At 42.6% G+C, this 19,732-nt stretch overlaps 2 protein-coding genes across 10 annotated transcripts in view; one reads left to right on the forward strand and one right to left on the reverse strand.

Moving 5' to 3' along the window:
- The first annotated feature begins 246 nt into the window (after nucleotides 1-246).
- rmdn1 (regulator of microtubule dynamics 1) lies at nucleotides 247-15,727 on the forward strand. The gene is made up of 10 exons (XM_083778648.1): nucleotides 247-588; nucleotides 3,011-3,125; nucleotides 3,244-3,328; nucleotides 6,756-6,915; nucleotides 8,048-8,137; nucleotides 8,473-8,528; nucleotides 9,920-10,007; nucleotides 10,966-10,996; nucleotides 11,148-11,281; nucleotides 11,810-15,727. Exons 1-10 carry the CDS (start codon nucleotides 454-456, stop codon nucleotides 11,849-11,851), a joined length of 936 nt encoding a protein of 311 aa, XP_083634774.1. The 5' UTR covers nucleotides 247-453; the 3' UTR covers nucleotides 11,852-15,727.
- Nucleotides 15,132-19,732, reverse strand: part of wwp1 (WW domain containing E3 ubiquitin protein ligase 1) — a 74,126-nt gene continuing 69,525 nt past the window's right edge. For all 9 annotated transcript variants that reach the window (XM_083778639.1, XM_083778645.1, XM_083778641.1 and 6 more), the window contains one exon: nucleotides 15,132-19,080. In XM_083778639.1, the coding sequence (XP_083634765.1) occupies nucleotides 18,981-19,080 (100 nt within the window). In that variant the 3' untranslated portion in view covers nucleotides 15,132-18,980. The remainder of the gene's footprint in view (nucleotides 19,081-19,732) is intronic.

The raw sequence follows: 19,732 nt of genomic DNA on the forward strand, positions 1-19,732 counted from the left end.
CTAAAATAACAGCAACAAAGGGAAACGTTATAAATATCACCGTGGGCTAAATGTACCAATGTGAACCCGACCGGAACCATATTGTGTACGTCCTTTGTTTCCCACCGACGGAATGTTTTTGGGAAGCAAACAGATCCGGGGTGCATTCAAGATGATAAAAACAACTGTTGCGATACAACATCAACAAAGTAAACATCGTCCATTTGCTCTCGATCGTTATCGATTGGTATCTATCGATCGCAACAAGCAGACAACGCGGCGCGATGACAGATATACAATAATCAATTACGTTGATTTAACTTTAACTGTAATATTGTAATGTAAAAAATGGCTATTGTCGTTTCTCAACGTTTTTAGTTCATGGTGCTCTTGAACGCTTCACGAACATGTTCATAAATATAATCTACCTGTCTGAGTCACTGTAGTATTGTTGACACTTAACAGCTGTACAGGATGGCTGCTGCAGCTCTCTGTAGAAGCGCTTCTGTTGCCAGGACTTTGGTCTCACTGAAGAATGTCAGTAAAACAAACTGGCTTAAATGGAACAATCTGCAACATTGGAGGGCTTTGAAGGAGATTACTCTTATTGTAAGTGTAAATATGTTTTTTTTATTCGCATGCTGCTGACTGTCATGAGTTTCATTATTTCCTGAAATTCCTGTCTTATTTTATTGGCTGACTGCACAAAGGCAATATTAGCTCTGTTTGGATGGCGTTTGGAAATATAATGCATTGCATTTACTCTGATGATGCTGTAGTTGGTAGTGAGCTACCCGGTATGTAGGTTAAAGGGCAGTGGGGTATTGTTACAGCCATCTATCTGTAGCAGTGTCAATTAGCTTAAGATGCTTTGAGGTAGTAGTCTTGCAATATTTGGCATTTTGTGGCAGATTTCATAGTATATAAGATGAAGACAGTTGTTAATTTGATTACTATTGCAGTCTGTTTTATATTATGCCATCAGCTGTGAGACTGAGACTGATCATTGCTAAATTGGTCTGGGAGAAATCCTAATAACAATAAATAACACAATCAAATTCCGAAGTCTAAACCAACTCTGATGAAAGAACTGGCTCGTTGCCTTGATCCAGAGTGACCTATAGCTTTCTTCTTTATTGTCCTAGTCAAGCAGGCTACTACAGAACAGTGGTCCTCAAAGTGGACTCTGCATCAAAATGCACTTTAACGACTTGAAACCTATATATATAATTTGGCTCAGGGTCATCATGGGACCCTGACGAAGGCTGATTGCCGAAAAGCTTACAATAAAGGCTTTTTTCACCTCACTGGAACAGAGTGCCTTGGATCCTCTTCTTTATTTTCATATAATTTGACTATTTGAAATGTAAATGGCCAATCTACAAGTTCTCAACGAAGTGATTCTGCTCGTTGAGAGCTTGTATATCTGCTGCTTTCTAAAATAATTTAAAAAATAAATAAAAAATAATAAAAATATAATTTTATTTTGTTAAATAACACAAATCTCTTACTGAGGTCCCTGTCACAAAATATTTGTAGATGTGGTTTTGAGTGTGGACTAAACCAGGGGTTTTCAACTGATTAAGAACCAGGGACCACCACCCTGACTGAGAATTAGCCCTCCAAGCAGAACCCAAATGCTACTGAAGTTTCTGACATTTTGTTGACACAGATAGCATTGGGTCCTGTAGCACTACTACCATGCCACCTGGGACGCACCCATTTTAAAACATAAACAACATGTTTAGCGGCTCCCCGCGCTCTTTGACGATATTTTTCAGTGTGAGGCTTTCTGAATATGTAAAGTATAAGTACCCATACATGCCGCTGCGAATATCTCCTGTGGCGCGGAAGCCGTTAAGTATTTTTAATATATGTTTGCCCGATTTGGAAGCTTGGATTCTTCTCTTCCTTCCTTGTTTATTGACACCTCATTGTACCGCCTATCTGGCTAGCTAGTGGCGCTATAGCTATGACACAGCAGATCAGAGGCAGGGACGTAGCCTCACAAGCCAACCGCACACCGGGAGGCGGTACAATAAACGGTAAACAAACAAACAAGAAATAAAGCGACCAAATCGGTCAAACAAAGATTAAAAATACTTAACGGCTTCCGCGTCACAGGAGATATTCGCAGCGGGATGTATAGCTACTTAAAGTTACCGAATTCAGAATAACTCAAGGAAAATAATGCCGTCACTTGGCGCAGATCCTATTTTAGAGAGAATTTCTACATCCGTGTACTGGAATTTCCATACGAAAATATAGGTCTGACCAGGGACCCAACATAAAACTCATAAAAATTTCAGAAAAGCTTTATGTAGGGTCCCGAGAGGGGCTAACTGAGAATCAACCTGGGGACCACTGTTGTGTTGGGAGGGGGGAGAGGGGGGGGGGGGGGTATGGGCGTTGTGTGGGGGGAAAATTACCTTCCATATTGAAATCATGTTTCCACAGGTCTCAAAGTATGTATGAGCGAGCAGACGCATGCAATTCATTGTGGGCACATTTCCTTATAATGGTGACTCAACCAGGCAATCCCAGTTTCCCTTGAGATTCTACATCCCTTTTCTGTGGAAGTTCTTGACGTCCGACTTCCCAGTAACTGACAACATCGACGAGTCATCATATGTCACCACGTCATTTACTGCATTGTTTCTCAACTTGTGATCAATACAATTAATTTAAATACAAATCTTCACTTTCCTACATTACTAAATGCATGGTCAGGGGACCACATGCAATACCTTCACAGACCACCAGTGGTCCACGGACCACCTGTTGAAAACCCATGGACTAAACCATGGGTGCTGATTAAAGAAGAACACAAAAACTGGCCCCATGCCTTGATCCAGAGTTACCTTATGTCTCTGTCATAGTTTGGCTAGACTAGTACTGCAGGTCAAAAGAGGACAGTGACATCCAGGTCGTTCCTTCTGGCCTAAAACAGGTCTTACATCATTCCCACAGTAGTGTGTAAAATCTGTGGGTGGTATTATTGTGACTATGACCATCTCTCTGTCCTACACAGGGTGGGTGTCGGAGAGCTGCGTTCTTCCTGAGCCTACCTACGTTCTCTTACCTGGGGTTCGAGGCTTACCAGAGGGTACACGGCGGTACCTCTGTGGTCCTTGCATTAGAAAGAGGTAGGCTTAGCTATGCCTATTGTTGTCCGCACACACAGTGAGATATCATGCATTGCAGCAGATCTTTCCTTTAAAAAAGTGCAACCTAAGCTTTGTGTTGTATTTTGCATGTGAGCAGAGGAGGTTTTGGAGCAGGCGGACTATCTGTACAGCTGCGCAGAGACAGAGAAACTCTATCAGCTTTTGATACAGTACAAAGACAGGTAAGAGTGTCACTTTCCCCCCACACTATTACCACATATTAGTGTCTCCCTGATTTGAGCCAGGTTCCTTTCTGTTAACCCATTTAGGCCTGACCTAAAAAAAACGTTCGCTCTGAAAGAATATATATTCAAAGATTTGTGCCGCATTTTAACGATTTTTCAAAAATAGCAGACCTCGTAGCTCGTAGCGCGCTATGAGCTTGTAGATGTGCTATTTTTCAATAGCTAAAGCATAACATAATGTTTAGTTAAAACACCAAAAGGGGTCCCCGCCCAGCCTTTTTGTCCTTTGTTTTAATCTTTGGAGCATTATCCAATGTGCGGACATTTACCTTTTTTCTATTGTTATAATCTTGGCCTGGCACCTGGCTTTAAGTAAGTGGCTGTGCGTCATTTATTGTACTTACCTACTATAATCTATTTAGTTGGTAACTTGGTTGGTAACAGTCTGACTCACTTAGATCTTTTTCTCCTGCCATGCATTGCATCTCAGCATGCCCCAAATCATGGGATGTTATTAATTGTATCATGCAGTATATCTGTATAGAAGTATCTGCATTTGTTATGTTTCTTCGCTAATTTAATCAGGTTTTTCCTTTTAATTTGTCATCTGTCTGTACTCTGTATATACCAGAATCGGAAGCCTTTATTGCCATGACATGTACCGGTAAACATGTTTAGGAATTTGGTTTGGTGGACAGCAGAGTGCAGTTACAACATTAGGACAAAGTGCAAAACAGGACAAGACAAGAGCAAAAACAACATTGTTTGAATAGTGAATGAATAAAAAGTGCAGAGAATTCAAGTGTTCAGGTCAGTTCAGAGCACAAGTCAGTCCATTCCACTCTGAGTGGGGATGGAGGGAGGATATAAGGCGGTCAGGGAGGGACACCAGCAGCGTTGAGGAGCCGTGGGGAAAAAGCTGTTTGAATGGCGGGCCTTCATGGTCTTTAGTGAACTTGGTCACACAAAGGCTCATCATAATCCACTCCAGTAAGCCATTTTGATGAGTGGCTCTTTTGTGCTCTGGAAAAATTCCTTCCCTTCATAGCTCAGTGTCTAATTACATCGCATCGTTAGTTTGGATTATTACACAATCCGACAAATAAAGCTGCCATTGAAAACTCTGCAGCCTAGGTCTATAGTAGGCCACTAGGTCTATAGTAGACCACTAGGCCTAGGTCTATAGTAGACCACTAGGTCTATAGTAGACCACTAGGTCTATAGTAGACCACTAGGTCTATAGTAGACCACTAGGCCTAGGTCTATAGTAGACCACTAGGAGGCCTAGGTCTATAGTAGACCACTAGGTCTATAGTAGACCACTAGGCCTAGGTCTATAGTAGGCCTAGGTCTATAGTAGGCCACTAGGTCTATAGTAGACCACTAGGCCTAGGTCTATAGTAGACCACTAGGAGGCCTAGGTCTATAGTAGGCCACTAGGTCTATAGTAGACCACTAGGTCTATAGTAGACCACTAGGCCTAGGTCTATAGTAGGCCTAGGTCTATAGTAGACCACTAGGCCTAGGTCTATAGTAGACCACTAGGCCTATAGGTCTATAGTAGACCACTAGGTCTATAGTAGACCACTAGGCCTAGGTCTATAGTAGACCACTAGGCCTAGGTCTATAGTAGGCCTAGGTCTATAGTAGACCACTAGGCCTAGGTCTATAGTAGACCACTAGGCCTAGGTCTATAGTAGGCCTAGGTCTATAGTAGACCACTAGGCCTATAGGTCTATAGTAGACCACTAGGTCTATAGTAGACCACTAGGCCTAGGTCTATAGACCACTAGGTCTATAGTAGACCACTAGGTCTATAGTAGACCACTAGGCCTATAGGTCTATAGTAGACCACTAGGTCTATAGTAGACCACTAGGCCTAGGTCTATAGTAGACCACTAGGTCTATAGTAGACCACTAGGTCTATAGTAGACCACTAGGTCTATAGTAGACCACTAGGTCTATAGTAGACCACTAGGCCTAGGTCTATAGTAGACCACTAGGTCTATAGTAGACCACTAGGTCTATAGTAGACCACTAGGTCTATAGTAGACCACTAGGCCTAGGTCTATAGTAGACCACTAGGTCTATAGTAGACCACTAGGTCTATAGTAGACCACTAGGCCTAGGTCTATACTAGACCACTAGAAAACAACTGACAGATTACAACTTGTCCAAAATGCAGCAGCCAGAGTTTTAACTAGAACTAAGATGAGAGAACATATTACTCCAGTTCTGGCATCACTGCACTGGCTTCCGGTTGTTTTTAGGATTGATTTAAAAATTATTTTACTTGTCTATAAAGCTCTCAATGGTCTCGCACCTTCCTACCTACATGACTGCCTGCCTAAATATGTCCCAAACCGCCCCCTAAGGTCTTCCACTGCTGGCCTGCTCGCTTTTCCTAAAAAAATGGCAACTAAAAAATACGGGGAAGCAGCTTTTTGCTTCTACGGGCCGTCGGCATGGAACAAGCTCCCACTGTACCTACGTCAGGCAGCCTCTGTAGACATTTTTAAAGCTCAGCTCAAGACCCACTTCTACAACATTGCTTTTAATTGATCTTTTATTTTATTTTTTATTTTTTTGTTATTCATGTCCTCACTGTATTGCATTACTGCTTGTTTTTTGTCGTTGCCTTGCCTTTCTTTTATTCTCCATTGTTCTGTAAAGCACTTTGAGCTGCATTTCATGTCATGAAAGGTGCTATACAAATAAAGTTTTATTATTATTATTATTATTATTATTACTAGGTCTATAGTAGACCACTAGGCCTAGGTCTATAGTAGGCCTAGGTCTATAGTAGACCACTAGGTCTATAGTAGACCACTAGGTCTATAGTAGACCACTAGGCCTAGGTCTATAGTAGACCACTAGGTCTATAGTAGACCACTAGGCCTAGGTCTATAGTAGGCCTAGGTCTATAGTAGACCACTAGGCCTAGGTCTATATCAGAGACCACAAGGCTCTCAGGAGGGTGGTGCGCTCGGCCGAGCACATCACTGGATGTCGGCTTCCCAGTCTGGAGGAGCTGTACAACCAGCACTGTCTCAGCAAGTCTCGGAGAATCATAAAAGACCCCACACACCCCCATAACAGACTCTTCGTATTGCTGCCCTCAGGGAAGCGATACCGAAGCATCAAAGCCAGCACAACCAGGCTCTAGAGCAGTTTTCTTCCCCAGGCTGTACGGCATTGTGTGCCGTCTGTGTTCCTTTTATAAAAAAACCTTTTAAAACCTTTTACATGGGTTTTGTCTGAGTTGTTTTAAACCTTTAAAAAAACCCTTTACATGGGGTTTGCACTGTTATTTATGTTTTTATTGTGTATCGTGGAGCACCCCAAACTAAGTTTTTCACAATGAATGTACTTGTACATCTGTGTGACAATAAACATCTTGAATCTTGTCTGTCTGTCTGTCCAGTGAAAATGCAGAGTTCCTGTGGCGTTTGGCGCGGGCGTCCCGTGACCTGTCCGAGATGCCAGACGTGGCCACTGACCAGAAGAAGAAGCTGACCTACGAGGCCTTTGAATATGTCAAGAAGGCCCTGGAGAAGGATGACGGCTGCTTCGCCGCACACAAAGTAGGACTGGTCCCATTGCTTTAACATCATACCATCATTTCTGTTAAATTTTAAATGTCAAAAGAAAGCCTTGCCACTCAGCCAGTCGGACATTAATGGATAGTTCAATAGCTACACAGAGTAAAGGCTCAAATCAAGTGGCATTTGTTTATTTTGTTTTTGTGTGAAAATGTTACTACTGTGACTATTATTGGCATATTGTTGTGCTTGGTTTTTTTTTGCTTGTTTTTTAGAAAGAAAAAAAATAAGAGTTGCATTGTTCAGTAGAAATGGGACACATGAGCTGTTTTGTTTGAGGACCTGTAACATGGGGGTATACATATATTTTTATTATTTTAAGTTAACGGACAAAAGGCTAGACGTAATAAGCCTAGGCTTCAGTCTATACTTTTTTTTTGTTCCAGAATAAGAAAAAGAAAAAAACTGATGAACTAAGAATGTTTTGTATGGAAAATAAACTAAACTAATATCCATGTGATGATTACTCCCCCCATATGGAGACTTGAATTCATGCATTCCTAAGCCAATAATTTAACCAGCAGTGGTTCCCGATGGAGACACGAAGAGCCTCCTTTGTTCCCTATGAGAATTATTGCCTTAGGAATGTGAAGAAAACTAAACAATATCCATGAATTCAAGTCTCCATGGGGTGAGTAATAACCTCACACCTTTGGTATGCAAATTCGGGGGTGCGCCATTTTGATTGTGATGAGTCACTACTATACCTGGCCAACGGATAGGCATACAGTGGTGGGAAAAGTACTCAATTGTTTTACTTAAGTAAAAGTACCAATACTGCAATTTAGAACTACTCCGTTACAACTACGGTAAGTGAAAGTACGGAATTGAAAATGTACTTGAGTAAAAGTACAAAAGTATCTGCAAAGTATCGGATAGAAAAAAAGTCATTTTGGGGGTGAACTATCCTTTTAACCACTTTAAAGTCCCTCAGGGGTCTATACTAGGTTTCTTTCTTTTTTTCCCCCTCTACAAAGTCTCTTCACCAGATAATTGCTAATCTACAAGCTCACTGACTTGCGATGCGTTACTTATAGATCAGGTATTTTTGCAGGACTCTGGGGTTCTTGTGATTTTATATTTTCTCTCTCTTTCTCCTCCTATGCACGTATAGTGGTACGCGATATGTCTCAGTGCTATTGGCGACTACGAGGGCGTAAAGGTGAAAATAGGAAACTCGTACATCATCAGGGAACATTTGGAGGTAAATCCTGTTTTGGTTCATATCACTGTTACAGCAGAGAAAAGGACACACTACTCGTACAATCATCGTATTGAAACCAACGCTTCAGCAGTATCGCCTTCTTGAGGGTTTCCCAAACCCAAACGCTACTGTTGAAACGTTGGTTTCAAATGATTTTGCATCGTGGCTACGAGTATTGTAACTGTTATCTCTGCCGTGGTCGGCAGGCACCTCCTTAATACTGGTGTGCGCTCTTCCTTGGTCCTGTGTTTGGTTCATATCGCAGAAACAACAGGGCACATTAATTCAGCATAAATCTTACACAAACAATTAACTTCTACTACTTCTTTCCACAGAGAGCAGTAGAGCTGAACCCCAAAGATGCTACCTCAATCCACATCTTGGGTCACTGGTGAGTCTATCATTTAACCCCCGGTGTCCCCAAATCACACCAAATGCTGTACTAGTGCTGCCGGAATTGGCCAAAAAAGATATTCGAATATTCCTTTTAAAACACAACGAATGAATTTCGAATGTCGAATGTACACGCTACGACCACATGGTTTGGAATCGGCAAGGCGTACCAGTACTCCTGGTGATACTAGACGGTTATCCGGTTTGACAGGAACTGTTTTGGTGACACTTATATAACCCTAATGTTGAGTCTTTCAAAGGGTCGGTAGTTGGAGCCTCGCCACCCTGGAATTTATTGTCTCCACCAGGCCGAAGGCATGGGGGGAGAGTATGTTTTGCACTCCATCCGTCCGTCCGTCCGTGTGTGTGTGTGTGTGTGTGTCCGTCCGTCCGTCCGTCCGTCCGTCCGTCCGTGTGTCCGTGAGCAGCTAATCTCGGCCACCGTTAACCCGGTCGATGCCAAATTTTGCACACACACTCCCTCGATGCCAACGATGAACCTCTGCCCCAAACTTTCCAGAACGGCCTGTTATAGCGCCACCAGGAGGCCGCTTTGTGCAAAACAAGTTTTTGCACAGTACACCTACAGATTTTGTCCAAACATCACGCGAATTGGTACACAGTCTCTCTAGAGCCATTCAACGAAACCGGTCTTTCACATTTCTCACACTCCATCCTGATTGGTTAAGATTGGCTTCCAAAGTTCACAGGAGTGCTCAGTTTCAAACAAAATGCTGCAAATCATGAACACATCGCGTGATTTCCGTGAAATTGTGCACCCACATTCCCACTAGGCCGAGGACGAAATGCCACATAAACAATTTCTACTCAGCCTCAAGGTGGCGCTATAACTGGTCGAAAAGTGTTTTTAGCTCTAACTGCACGGATCTGTGGATAACTTTGTATGCCAACTCCCTAGAGGCCAAGGAAAAACCTTTGCCTGGAATTTTTCACATCTGCTCTTTATAGCGCCACCAGGAGGCCGACATATGTCAAACACATTTTCTATTATTACTCCTTCAGATTTTATCCAAATTTCACGCAAATCGGTACACATGATCTCCATAGTCATGTGATCAAGACAGGTTTGTTTGATTTCTCATATTCCATCCTGATTGGCCACGATTGTCTCCTACAGTTTTCAGGAGTAGCCCGCTTTGTACAAATCGCCACAACTCCTCAACGCAGCGTCCGATTGCGATGAAACTGTGCACGCATATTCCCACTAGGCTGAGGAAGAATCCTGGTGGAGACCTGTGCCCAGAAGGGCACTTTTTCTAGTTTCATATGAGGTGGTCTTTTTATTTGGGCCAAAGTGGTGGACACGACCTACTGATTATATTCTGGGAATTAAATTAAATCTGATCCGTCTACTCTTTCCTACTGTAGGTGCTTTGCTTTTGCAGAGTTGCCGTGGTACCAGCGCAAGGTGGCAGCTGTGATCTTTGCATCACCTCCAACAGCCACATATGAGGAGGTAAAGAGTAAGACCTCTCAGTGACAGTGTGTTTGTCCTGACTTCATCATTAAAGCTGCAAATAAGCAATAATATGTCAACATTTTAATGTATTTTTTCCCTCTTTTTTTCAGACAGCCAGCAATGGGTAGAACGCTCCCAAGGGTTGTCTCTGTGACACATCTAGGGGCCGCAATCTGCATTCAAAGATTGTCCTAGAAGCTTTGTCATTGGTCGATTTGCCTGTCTGCTTCCTGATTGGTTAGTCATTGCGACCGGGGTTTTTTCGACCAATGCCAAAGCTTCTAGGAACATCTTTGAGTGCAGATTGCTGCCCCTAGATGTGTCACAGAGACTTATTCTTGTTTGGGAGAGTTCTACCCATTGCTGGCTGTTCTTCCGCCGTAGCCTGAAAACCCACCTTTTCAGACTCCATCATGGCCCATAGCACTTACCCTAACCCCTTAGATAGCATTTGACACAGACTTATAGCATGTTATGTAGACAGCACTATAATTGTATTGTATATAGTCATAGCACGCCATAGTACATATGTATAGCATAGTAGTGAATATGTATAGTTTATTATGTATAGTGTATGTATAGTTTCATCATATAGATATTCCACTGTTACCTTCTTAGCTATGTATAGTTTCATCATATAGATATTCCACTGTTACCTTCTTAGCTTACGCATGTTTCATGATAAATGCTTTTATGTGATGTATTCCCATGCTTTTGTTCTTGCTTAAATGTAAGTCGCTCTGGATTAAGAGCGTCTGCTAAATGCCTAAATTGTAAATTGTAAATTGTTAAGCGATTAAAATGTTGACATTATTATTGCTTATAGCTGCTTTAATGAGCTCATTAAAGCAGCTCATGTCTATCATCACTGTTTACTCAACTGGTTTCTAGCTTTTGAAGACCATATTTACGAATCGGAATCGACCACTAACCTCATTCTTTCTTCTTCCTTCAGGCTTTGGCATTCTTCCTGAAAGCTGAAGCAGGTAAAACATTATAGGGTTGTTGTGGTGTCACAAAGGCACACTTTACACAGCCTGTTACCTTGTGATTTACTGCAACATAAATCATGTCATTGTGTGTAAAAGTGCCACAAGGCTTTCAGAAACAGGTTTGTCTTTATTTTGGTTTTCCCAGTTGACCCCGACTTCTACAGTAAAAACCTCCTAATGCTGGGGAGGACGTACATGGCCATGAACGACAAGGAGAGTGCCTTACTATGGCTGACCAAGGCAACAAAGTACCCTCCGCACACACAGGAAGACAAAGAGGTAATAAGCGTGAAATTGAATGCCAACCTTTGGTAGCTAACTAGAAGCTATAGAGGCTATGCACGTTACATCATACCCATAGATAGATCAAATAATTGATGCCTCATTGGCCGCTGCAGTTCATTGGAGTGACGTGTCTCCATTGAAGGCAGGAAGACTACAGTAGGTTGGGGGCCGGGGGCCGCGAGTCAATGGCAGCATTATTTTGGGGTCGCGGGCTGAAATGTGTGGGAACCCATGCTCTATCCTGCTGCGTCCTGCATTGTGACATTTAGAAAGCAGGTGGTACGCAGGACTGTTGAGTGGTTTCCAACAAGCGCTTCTAAACCCCAATGCTCCATCCATGCTGCTCAATGTTAGGGTTAGGTTCAGTCTAGATGAGGAGAGGGTGGCGTGTCCCGGAGGAAAAATACACTCTATATAATCTATTTAACCACATGAAAGCTAGCGTCCGTATTCTGGGGCGAACATTCAGCGAGAAAATAGCAGATCTACAAGCTCACTTTGTTCCTTCTTGTTCCTCTCCAGGTCCATAAAGAAGCTGTTGATCTTCTGAAGAAGCTAGGATGAGGAGACACAACCACAATGACAGTTTAACTATTCCTAATTAAATGTATTCAATTAGTAGCCCGTTACTGGCCTTACACACACAAAAAACACTTATCCTCTAATGATTAGAGTCTAATCCTTCTTATCCAAGCATATGTGCACACACAGTGTACACTCCTCTCTGTGAGAAGATATAACTTGCCAACTAATACTATACCTGATATATACAATACATTATTGAAACAATTCAACCGTCCAAATTATATATATATTCATGTGGTAGGGTGAAAAGACAAATCATTCTATTAAAGTAAGAACATTCAGATACTGTTGAGTGTTTGAGTCTAAAACATGCATTAGTCTTGCTTCTCTCGCTTCCAACTCAATCTTCCTTCCGAAATTTCACTGAAAGTACATGTAGCTGGCCTGGGAAATATGAGGTTTCACTACCCAATAAAGAAATGTTCTGATTAATGGTGACATGTGAGGCAATGGAAGAAAATTCTGCCTAGGATTTTTTCCCTCAAATAATCATAAAATAAAAAGTATTTTTGTACTTTGCTCTAGACTCGATGGGGTTATATGATGACTTGTCCTCTGGGGCACAAACCACACATTAAGTTATGATTAACACTAAAGGTCTCTGCAGCACACTGCTGGGTTTTCCTGCCGTTATTCCGAAAAACACGTACAGTCTGCAAGGACCTTTTAGTATTCTTTATTTTTATGAAAAGTCCAAACTGTTGTAAAGATACATTTATTAAATATGGTTCTTTCCACAGGCAAGATCCAACCCAAAAATAAAACGAAAATAACGTTATTCGTAGACATTTATTTTGTCTGAATCCTGTATCGTCTGAATCCTGAGCAGAATGCATCTCATTCCCTGTCACTCTCACAACAGAAAAGCATGGAAGGCAGGGGTCGGTGGGGCATTTTTGTTTTCTCAAAGCCATCTATCTCTTCATTAAAACGGGGTCAGGAGATTAAAAATGATTCTTATCTCTATACAGTCTCCAGTAAAAGGGGGCATTCTGTACAGTTAGTGTGTATCTACACGTGATATGTATGTTACAGTTCAGACCCCGTTCCAGATTGCCTAAACTGCAGCCATCAAAGTCACTTATCACAGTATAATAAACAGATTGATATATCATCATTAATCAGAACATTTTCTTTGTGGCATGCATGTACCTATTCAGGTACTGTTAAATCAATTATTGGTTGCAGTTGAAGGCAACCTGGAACATGGCCTCTATTTTTGATAAGAACAAAAGGCATCATCACAGATTTTCCAACAATGGAACAATGTCTGTGTATTTAATTAGAATAGGTATTTGATTTCTTATACAATGAATATGCATATAGACAGTTCTTTGATTATGGATTTTCTTTTGTTCAAAAAGGAAAAGCAAGTTATGCAGTTTTGTACTTTTCTCTAGAGGAGGCTCTGTTGGCCTTTCAAACGAGTAATCTTTTTGTTTTCTTGTCGCCCCATATTACATGACAACAGGGACAGATGAATAGATGTTTATATACACAATGGACATATATTTTAGTCTTCCTCTCACCCACCCTTCAGAGGTCTTAATACATCCAAAGAACCACTCAGGACTTTGGGGTGCAAGTATCCAACATTTACACCAGGAAAGAATGCTCTGCTAAATAGCCCTTCCCATACACGCACACACCTGGTTTTGGATTGCAAAATTAAAGCATAACCATCAGTTGGTTGAAATACAAAAAAAAAAAGAGTAAAGGTTTGTTTACCTGATGCACCAACGGGAAACAAAATAAACTGCAAAATGACTAGGATGCGTAAAAATAAATAACAGGACAATCTAAAGTAAAAGCATTGCATTTTCAAGGTTGGCATGTTTCCACTATACCCTGGCAGCGAGAAAAGGCCTCAAACTGCCCAGAGGAGGAGGCGCACCGTGGAAGAGATTCCACAGATGTTTGGGTTTGGCCCGTACGTGGCACACTACGTTGTCCATCACAGGAGAAGTTTTCTGCAAACAGCTGCTACTCAGCTCTGACTTATACACGTACAATTTTATTAATTTAAAAGCCTGAGTTACATTTAGTTGCGAGCGGGCATCGTCACAAACTGAAAATGTATTTAGCGTGCTCGACACACAACTAAAGTGTACATCAGGCATAAGGCTTCACGTACGAGAACCAGAAAGTCACATGATTGAACATGGATTTAATAAATTAAATAGGACATTTATCATTTCATTTTAGAGAAGAGAATTAGAGCACTATGGCCTCAGAGGGCAGGTTCCAGTTCAGCCATATATTCATTCACTTACACTGGTCACGGAGTCAAGCCAATTCAAGCTTTTGGGGGCCAAAACAGCTGGATTTATCAGGCAAACAAGTATTTACTGTTATTTGCCTGTTTTGTGGCTGTGCTTGCATGTTATTCATTATCAGAAATGGGTTTCTTTAATTACAATTATGATTATTTTACTGCCTTAAATTCTCTCATGCAGCTTTTATGGGAAAATATAGGGGGGGAAATAAACTCCCAGACCTCCTAAACTGTTGCTTAAGGATTTCAAAAGCAAAGGTCTGATTCGTGAGGCTAGATTAGGTAATGGCCATCATTGTGATATTTGATAAACTAGCAGCCAACATTTTGCAACCATTTCTGCAACCTTCCACCGTATGCTTAATTTATGCATGTTTGCATGCCGGTGTGACGCGCCCACAATAGCAGATCTACAAGTTCAAAACTTTGAAGATCGTTATTTGCAGCACGCAACAGGGGGAATGCAACTCAAGTATGAATCAAGCTGTTACTCTAATGGACATAAGACAAGGCTTTAATTATACTGAAAGTTGGGGTTCCAAGTGCTAGAAAATACTGCAAGTTAGGCAAATTATGACATGAGTGGGCTACCCATGGAGGACATCGCCATGGTCCACCCATGGAGGACGTCACCGTGGTCCACCCATGGAGGACATCGCCGTGGTCCATTCATCACTGGCGACATTTGGGCCACACTTTGTCTTCAAGTTGATCTATTCAGATGTCTAACCCACCTACTTTTTATGTACTCCTCAAAGAGCATATTCAGGCAGCTTTCTAAGAAGTCGAACACATACTGCAGGGGTTTTCAACCGATTATGACCCAGGGAGGGACCACCATTCTGACTAAGAGCATCCTGAGGACATCACTATTGTGTCGGGTGGGCTAACCACCCATCTCGCGGGACATGCAGTCCCGAAATAGCACTACTACTGTCCCGCATCCCACAAATCAAAGATATGTGAAAAGAATTGAGCATGTGATACCATAATCACAATAATCTTTAATCATATTCCATCATATTCGAGGGCTTTTTCTCAGTGGCGTGCACATATAGACACTAGGGGGTGCTAGAGCACCACCTGCCCTTGCCCTCTGGACAGCAATGTGCCCCTTTGAAGAAGAAAAAAAACATGTGGACCATGGTGACATTGATCAATTCTTGATAAAAAAAAAGAAGCTTCCAATATATTATTTATGACCCAAAATCTATAAATCTCACACTATTAAGGCAACCGGACGGTTCCACGCGCTGCACAAGGTGCCCTTGTTTCACTTGAGCACCTGCCCCTCTAAATGTCTGTGCACGCCACTGCTTTTTCTTTTTGGGACCACCTGCAATACCTCCGCGGACCCCCAAGACATACTGCACACCAGTCTGTCAGAATCGCATGAAGATTGAATTATCTTTTTTCAAAGCTTGTGCTGCCCCCAACCGATCAAGAGGGATTTACAAGAACAAGCTGTTAATGTTTCTCCAACTAAGCCTTACTTTATAAATGTATTTTGGGTTTGGTTTGGGGCGGTTTTTCAGTCCTTGTTACTATAAAATTGTTCCACAATGTAGCTTTAAATAACACAAATAAAACACTGAATGAAAAATATTGGATTTTGGATTAAAATAGTTGATTATATTTATAGTCTTATCTATACAAATGGGATTCATCCATGTGCCACAGAGGTCTGAGTGCATTGAAATCAGCTAGTGTTGGGTTGGAATGAAATCCAATATCCTCCGACCTCCACGGCACAGAATTGAACACCACTGATGCAAAAGATGTACATTTTGGTTCCAGGTCTTTGTCCTCAGTCGTCTGGGAAGCGACACAGTTTCCTGCACAACGAAGGGAGGGCCTTTCGCCCTATAGTTTTAGATCGCGACAGAAGGGGCACCGTCTCAAGCGAACTTGAGCCACGAGAGACAGCACCGAGCGAGTTAAAACGAGCGAGTTGCCATGTCAAACGTTGCGAAGTTCGCTTGAGCCGACTAAGGGCCGATTCATACTCCTATTTTACCGCTGTTTCGGCGCTGTAGTGCCGAAATGATTTCGGCTCGTCAGAAATTTTCAGTAGCACACCGAAGAGCCGACTTTAGGACCGTACCCGCCCCCCCGAACCTCAAATGACGTCACATTGTGTAGGCTCTACAGAGCCGAACCGACTTTTATTCGGCTCTAAAATAGGAGTATGAATCGGCCCTTAGGGCCTAACGCCGGTCCTAAAGTCGGCTCTTCTGTGCTACTGAAAATGTCTGACGAGCCGAAATCATTTCGGCACTACAGCACCGAAACAGTGGTAAAATAGGAGTATGAATCGGCCCTAAGCCCCGTTCGAGTCGCGACCCCGATAGGCAGAGAATAGTAAATCCTCGTCCTCCCTACATTGAACACAGCGGAGCGCTCCCTAACGCCACTGTCGGCCTGTCTCACACAATCACAAGACACTCCTTCCAGCCCCTCTCTTCGTGGTGCAGAAAACGGGGTCGCGTCTGGGAACATTCCCTGTCCAACACTGTACACCCTCATTGAGCAGCCCTGTTAAATGAAAGGGCTACAGCCACACACCACTGCTGACAGTGTACGGTAATCATGGAACCTAACAATGTGTGGCAGAGAGAGAGAGAGGGACTAGAGGTAACAGCAGTGTATGTATGCCGCAGAAGCAGGCTTTTTTGTAAAAAGCTTTGGGCATGTTTCTTTCCACCAACAACTGTTTAACAGGAAGCTCAGGACTGGCGACTAATACAAAATCAAATACATGCCACAGATTTATACAGGTACCATGGCTTGTATTTAGTTTGCCGGCCGCAAGCTCTTCACAAAATGCCTTGTTTTGAGTTTCGTGATGTGGCTGGCTGCAATATACTGTACCTGTAGACGCCTAGACGGGCTGGAATGTGCCCAGTCTCACAGATAAACATGATGATTCAGAGTCAGACCCCACACACACACATCGCAGTTTTCCAGTGCACGGTACAGTAGTGGCTCAACTTAACTCACATGCTTTTGTTTTCCATTGTGCAATAGCAGGACCTACAGTAGCACTTTCTTGCCATCATCTCTGTCGAGCTTCCAAGCGAGCCGTCACAACCCCTAAAGGTGAGGTGAAAACAGCAGACAAGTGGTCTAAACTCTGGTTTACACTGGATTAGACAATCTTCATATTGACCATCAATGTGCCACCCTGTAGCTAACATCAATAGTTAATTAATAAGTTAACCTATCTTTTTTTTAACCTATCTGCATTCCGACAGTTCCTGCAGTTCTATTGATTTCATAGTGTGTACATTAACTGTTAGTACAGTGAAATACACAGCCATTTGAGTAGTTGTCCCTCTTAATATAACTCCTTTTAAGTTTAACTAAAGACAGCTGACTTTGTTTGTATTATATTACGCAGAGGGTTGGACGTTGCTACATTGACTAGCTAGATTTAACCCATTTTGGGGTGGGAACCCCTTTTGATGTTAGCATTATGTTAGGCTTTAGCTATTGAAAAATAGCAGATCTACAAGCTCATGGCACGCTACGAGCTTGTAGGTCTGCTATTTTTGAAAATCGAAGAACGACTGACATAGAAACATAGCTTTTTCAGAAAACTGTCATTTTCAAACAGACATTTTTAGAATCTGATCTCAGGTCAGAATGGGTTAAAGTGAGTGGAGTGGAGCCTGTACCATGCAGTGAAAAAGTGCCAATAAACCACCAATCACTGCACCCCAAAACATAGCATCCAAATGGCAAATTGAGGATTTCATTGGTTCCCCGGGTCCAAATGATTGTTGCCCAAAAATGGACAGGCGGAAGAGGAGGAGGAGCCTTTCTTTACTAAATGAACACCAGTGTCCATTTTGTCCACAATATCTCTTCTTCGGTGAGGCGAGGCGTTGTCCATCATTGTGTCATTGGATCAACACTACTGGGGGGGGGGGCCTTTTCCACTTTCTTATCTTTGTGCAGTAGTTAAAGAAGACGGAGACGAGGCCAGGCTGGTCAAATATTCAACTTTGTTGAATGATGATGATGATGATAATAATAATGATGACAAATGTTACAATACTGAGGGATAGCAGTCTCCAAACTCTCTCTCTCTCTGTGTGTGTGTGTGTGTGTGTGTGTGGGGCAAGATGTGGGTACAACAGTAGTCCACCATTCTTCACAGGAAGTTTGTGCAGTGTGTGTGTGTGTGTCGGGGGAGGGGGGTATTCTCTTCTCCAGAGGCAGCCATGCATGCACGCAGAAACAGACACAAACAAACAGCTACGGGTCCAACGAAAAAAGAAAAGCATAAGAAATGAGGGGGAAAAAAATAACAATTTAAAATCAAAGAGGGGGGACAAAAAAAAAGAATCAGGCACCGGACCCTGATACTACAATCATCCTTTAAAAGCTCTATAGAACTAGAGCCATATAGAAGAGGTTATCACTTATTGGACTATCAAATTGTCTCTACGATGCTTTCAGTCTCCGTTTCAAAGCCCAGCCGAGACCGAGGGGGGGAGGGGGGGGGGGGGGGGAAATCAGCATCCGTGATTTACCTTCGCTTGTTTCTTTTTTAAGAGGAGTAAAAGCTTGAAATGTTTGCATATTTTATGGATGGGGTTAAAAAATAAAATGTAAGCACTGTTGGTAGAAAGGAGGGGGCGGGGGGGGGCAGGGGTACTGCAAAAAAATGACACTAAGAATTAAGATTTGGTTTAAAATGACAAAATAGCTTATGTAAATTGGTAGTTATCTGTGCAATCTTTTTTTGTTGTTGTTGAACTTGGCTGGATAAACAGCAGCAGGTGGAGGAGATGAACAGAAGGACTCCTTCCTCTCTCGGTCTCCGTTCTACTCTTGGCCAAATCCTTCCGTTTCGTCGATGGCAAACAATAGTTTCTCTTTCAGCTGATCGAAGCTTTTGTAAGGGGGCAAGTCCAGCCGGTTGAAGCTGTAACAGGCAGAGAGAACAGGCAGGTTAGCATGACATTACTTAAAAGTTTATATTTACAGCCAATATTAACGCTTCCAGAGAGAGATCAGACTAATTAGCGTGAGGTAGTAATGGAACATTTCACATCCTGGTTTTGGGGGACAATGGAAGGCGGGCTTTTCAGAGTAAAATCCCCCCACCAAAAATAGTATTAATGGGCTAGGAGCCAAGCATGTGAATCTCTTAGCTGAGAGGGCTGCCAAGTTTCAGAAAAAGGCAAGAGTGAGACTTTTTTAAAGTTGATTTGGCATTTTTTAACATAGATTTAGAGGAATACAGACATCCCACCCTAGATTGAGGTTTGGGCCTTAGTTTGTGGTGCGTGGTAAAGGGTTAAATTGTGTGACTCTCACTCCCAAGGGGTGAGACTTGGCAGCCCGAGACTCGGACTGCAGCAGTGTGGCTGTGAGGACGACTGCAGCAGTGTGGCTGTGAGGACGACTGCAGCAGTGTGGCTGTGAGGACGACTGCAGCGGTGTGGCTGTGAGGACGACTGCAGCAGTGTGGCTGTGAGGACGACTGCAGCAGTGTGGCTGTGAGGACGACTGCAGCGGTGTGGCTGTGAGGACGACTGCAGCAGTGTGGCTGTGAGGACGACTGCAGCAGTGTG

The sequence above is a fragment of the Protomyctophum parallelum genome, assembly GCF_964188405.1.
Source record: "Protomyctophum parallelum genome assembly, chromosome: 12".
NCBI classification, from domain to species: Eukaryota; Metazoa; Chordata; class Actinopteri; order Myctophiformes; family Myctophidae; genus Protomyctophum; species Protomyctophum parallelum.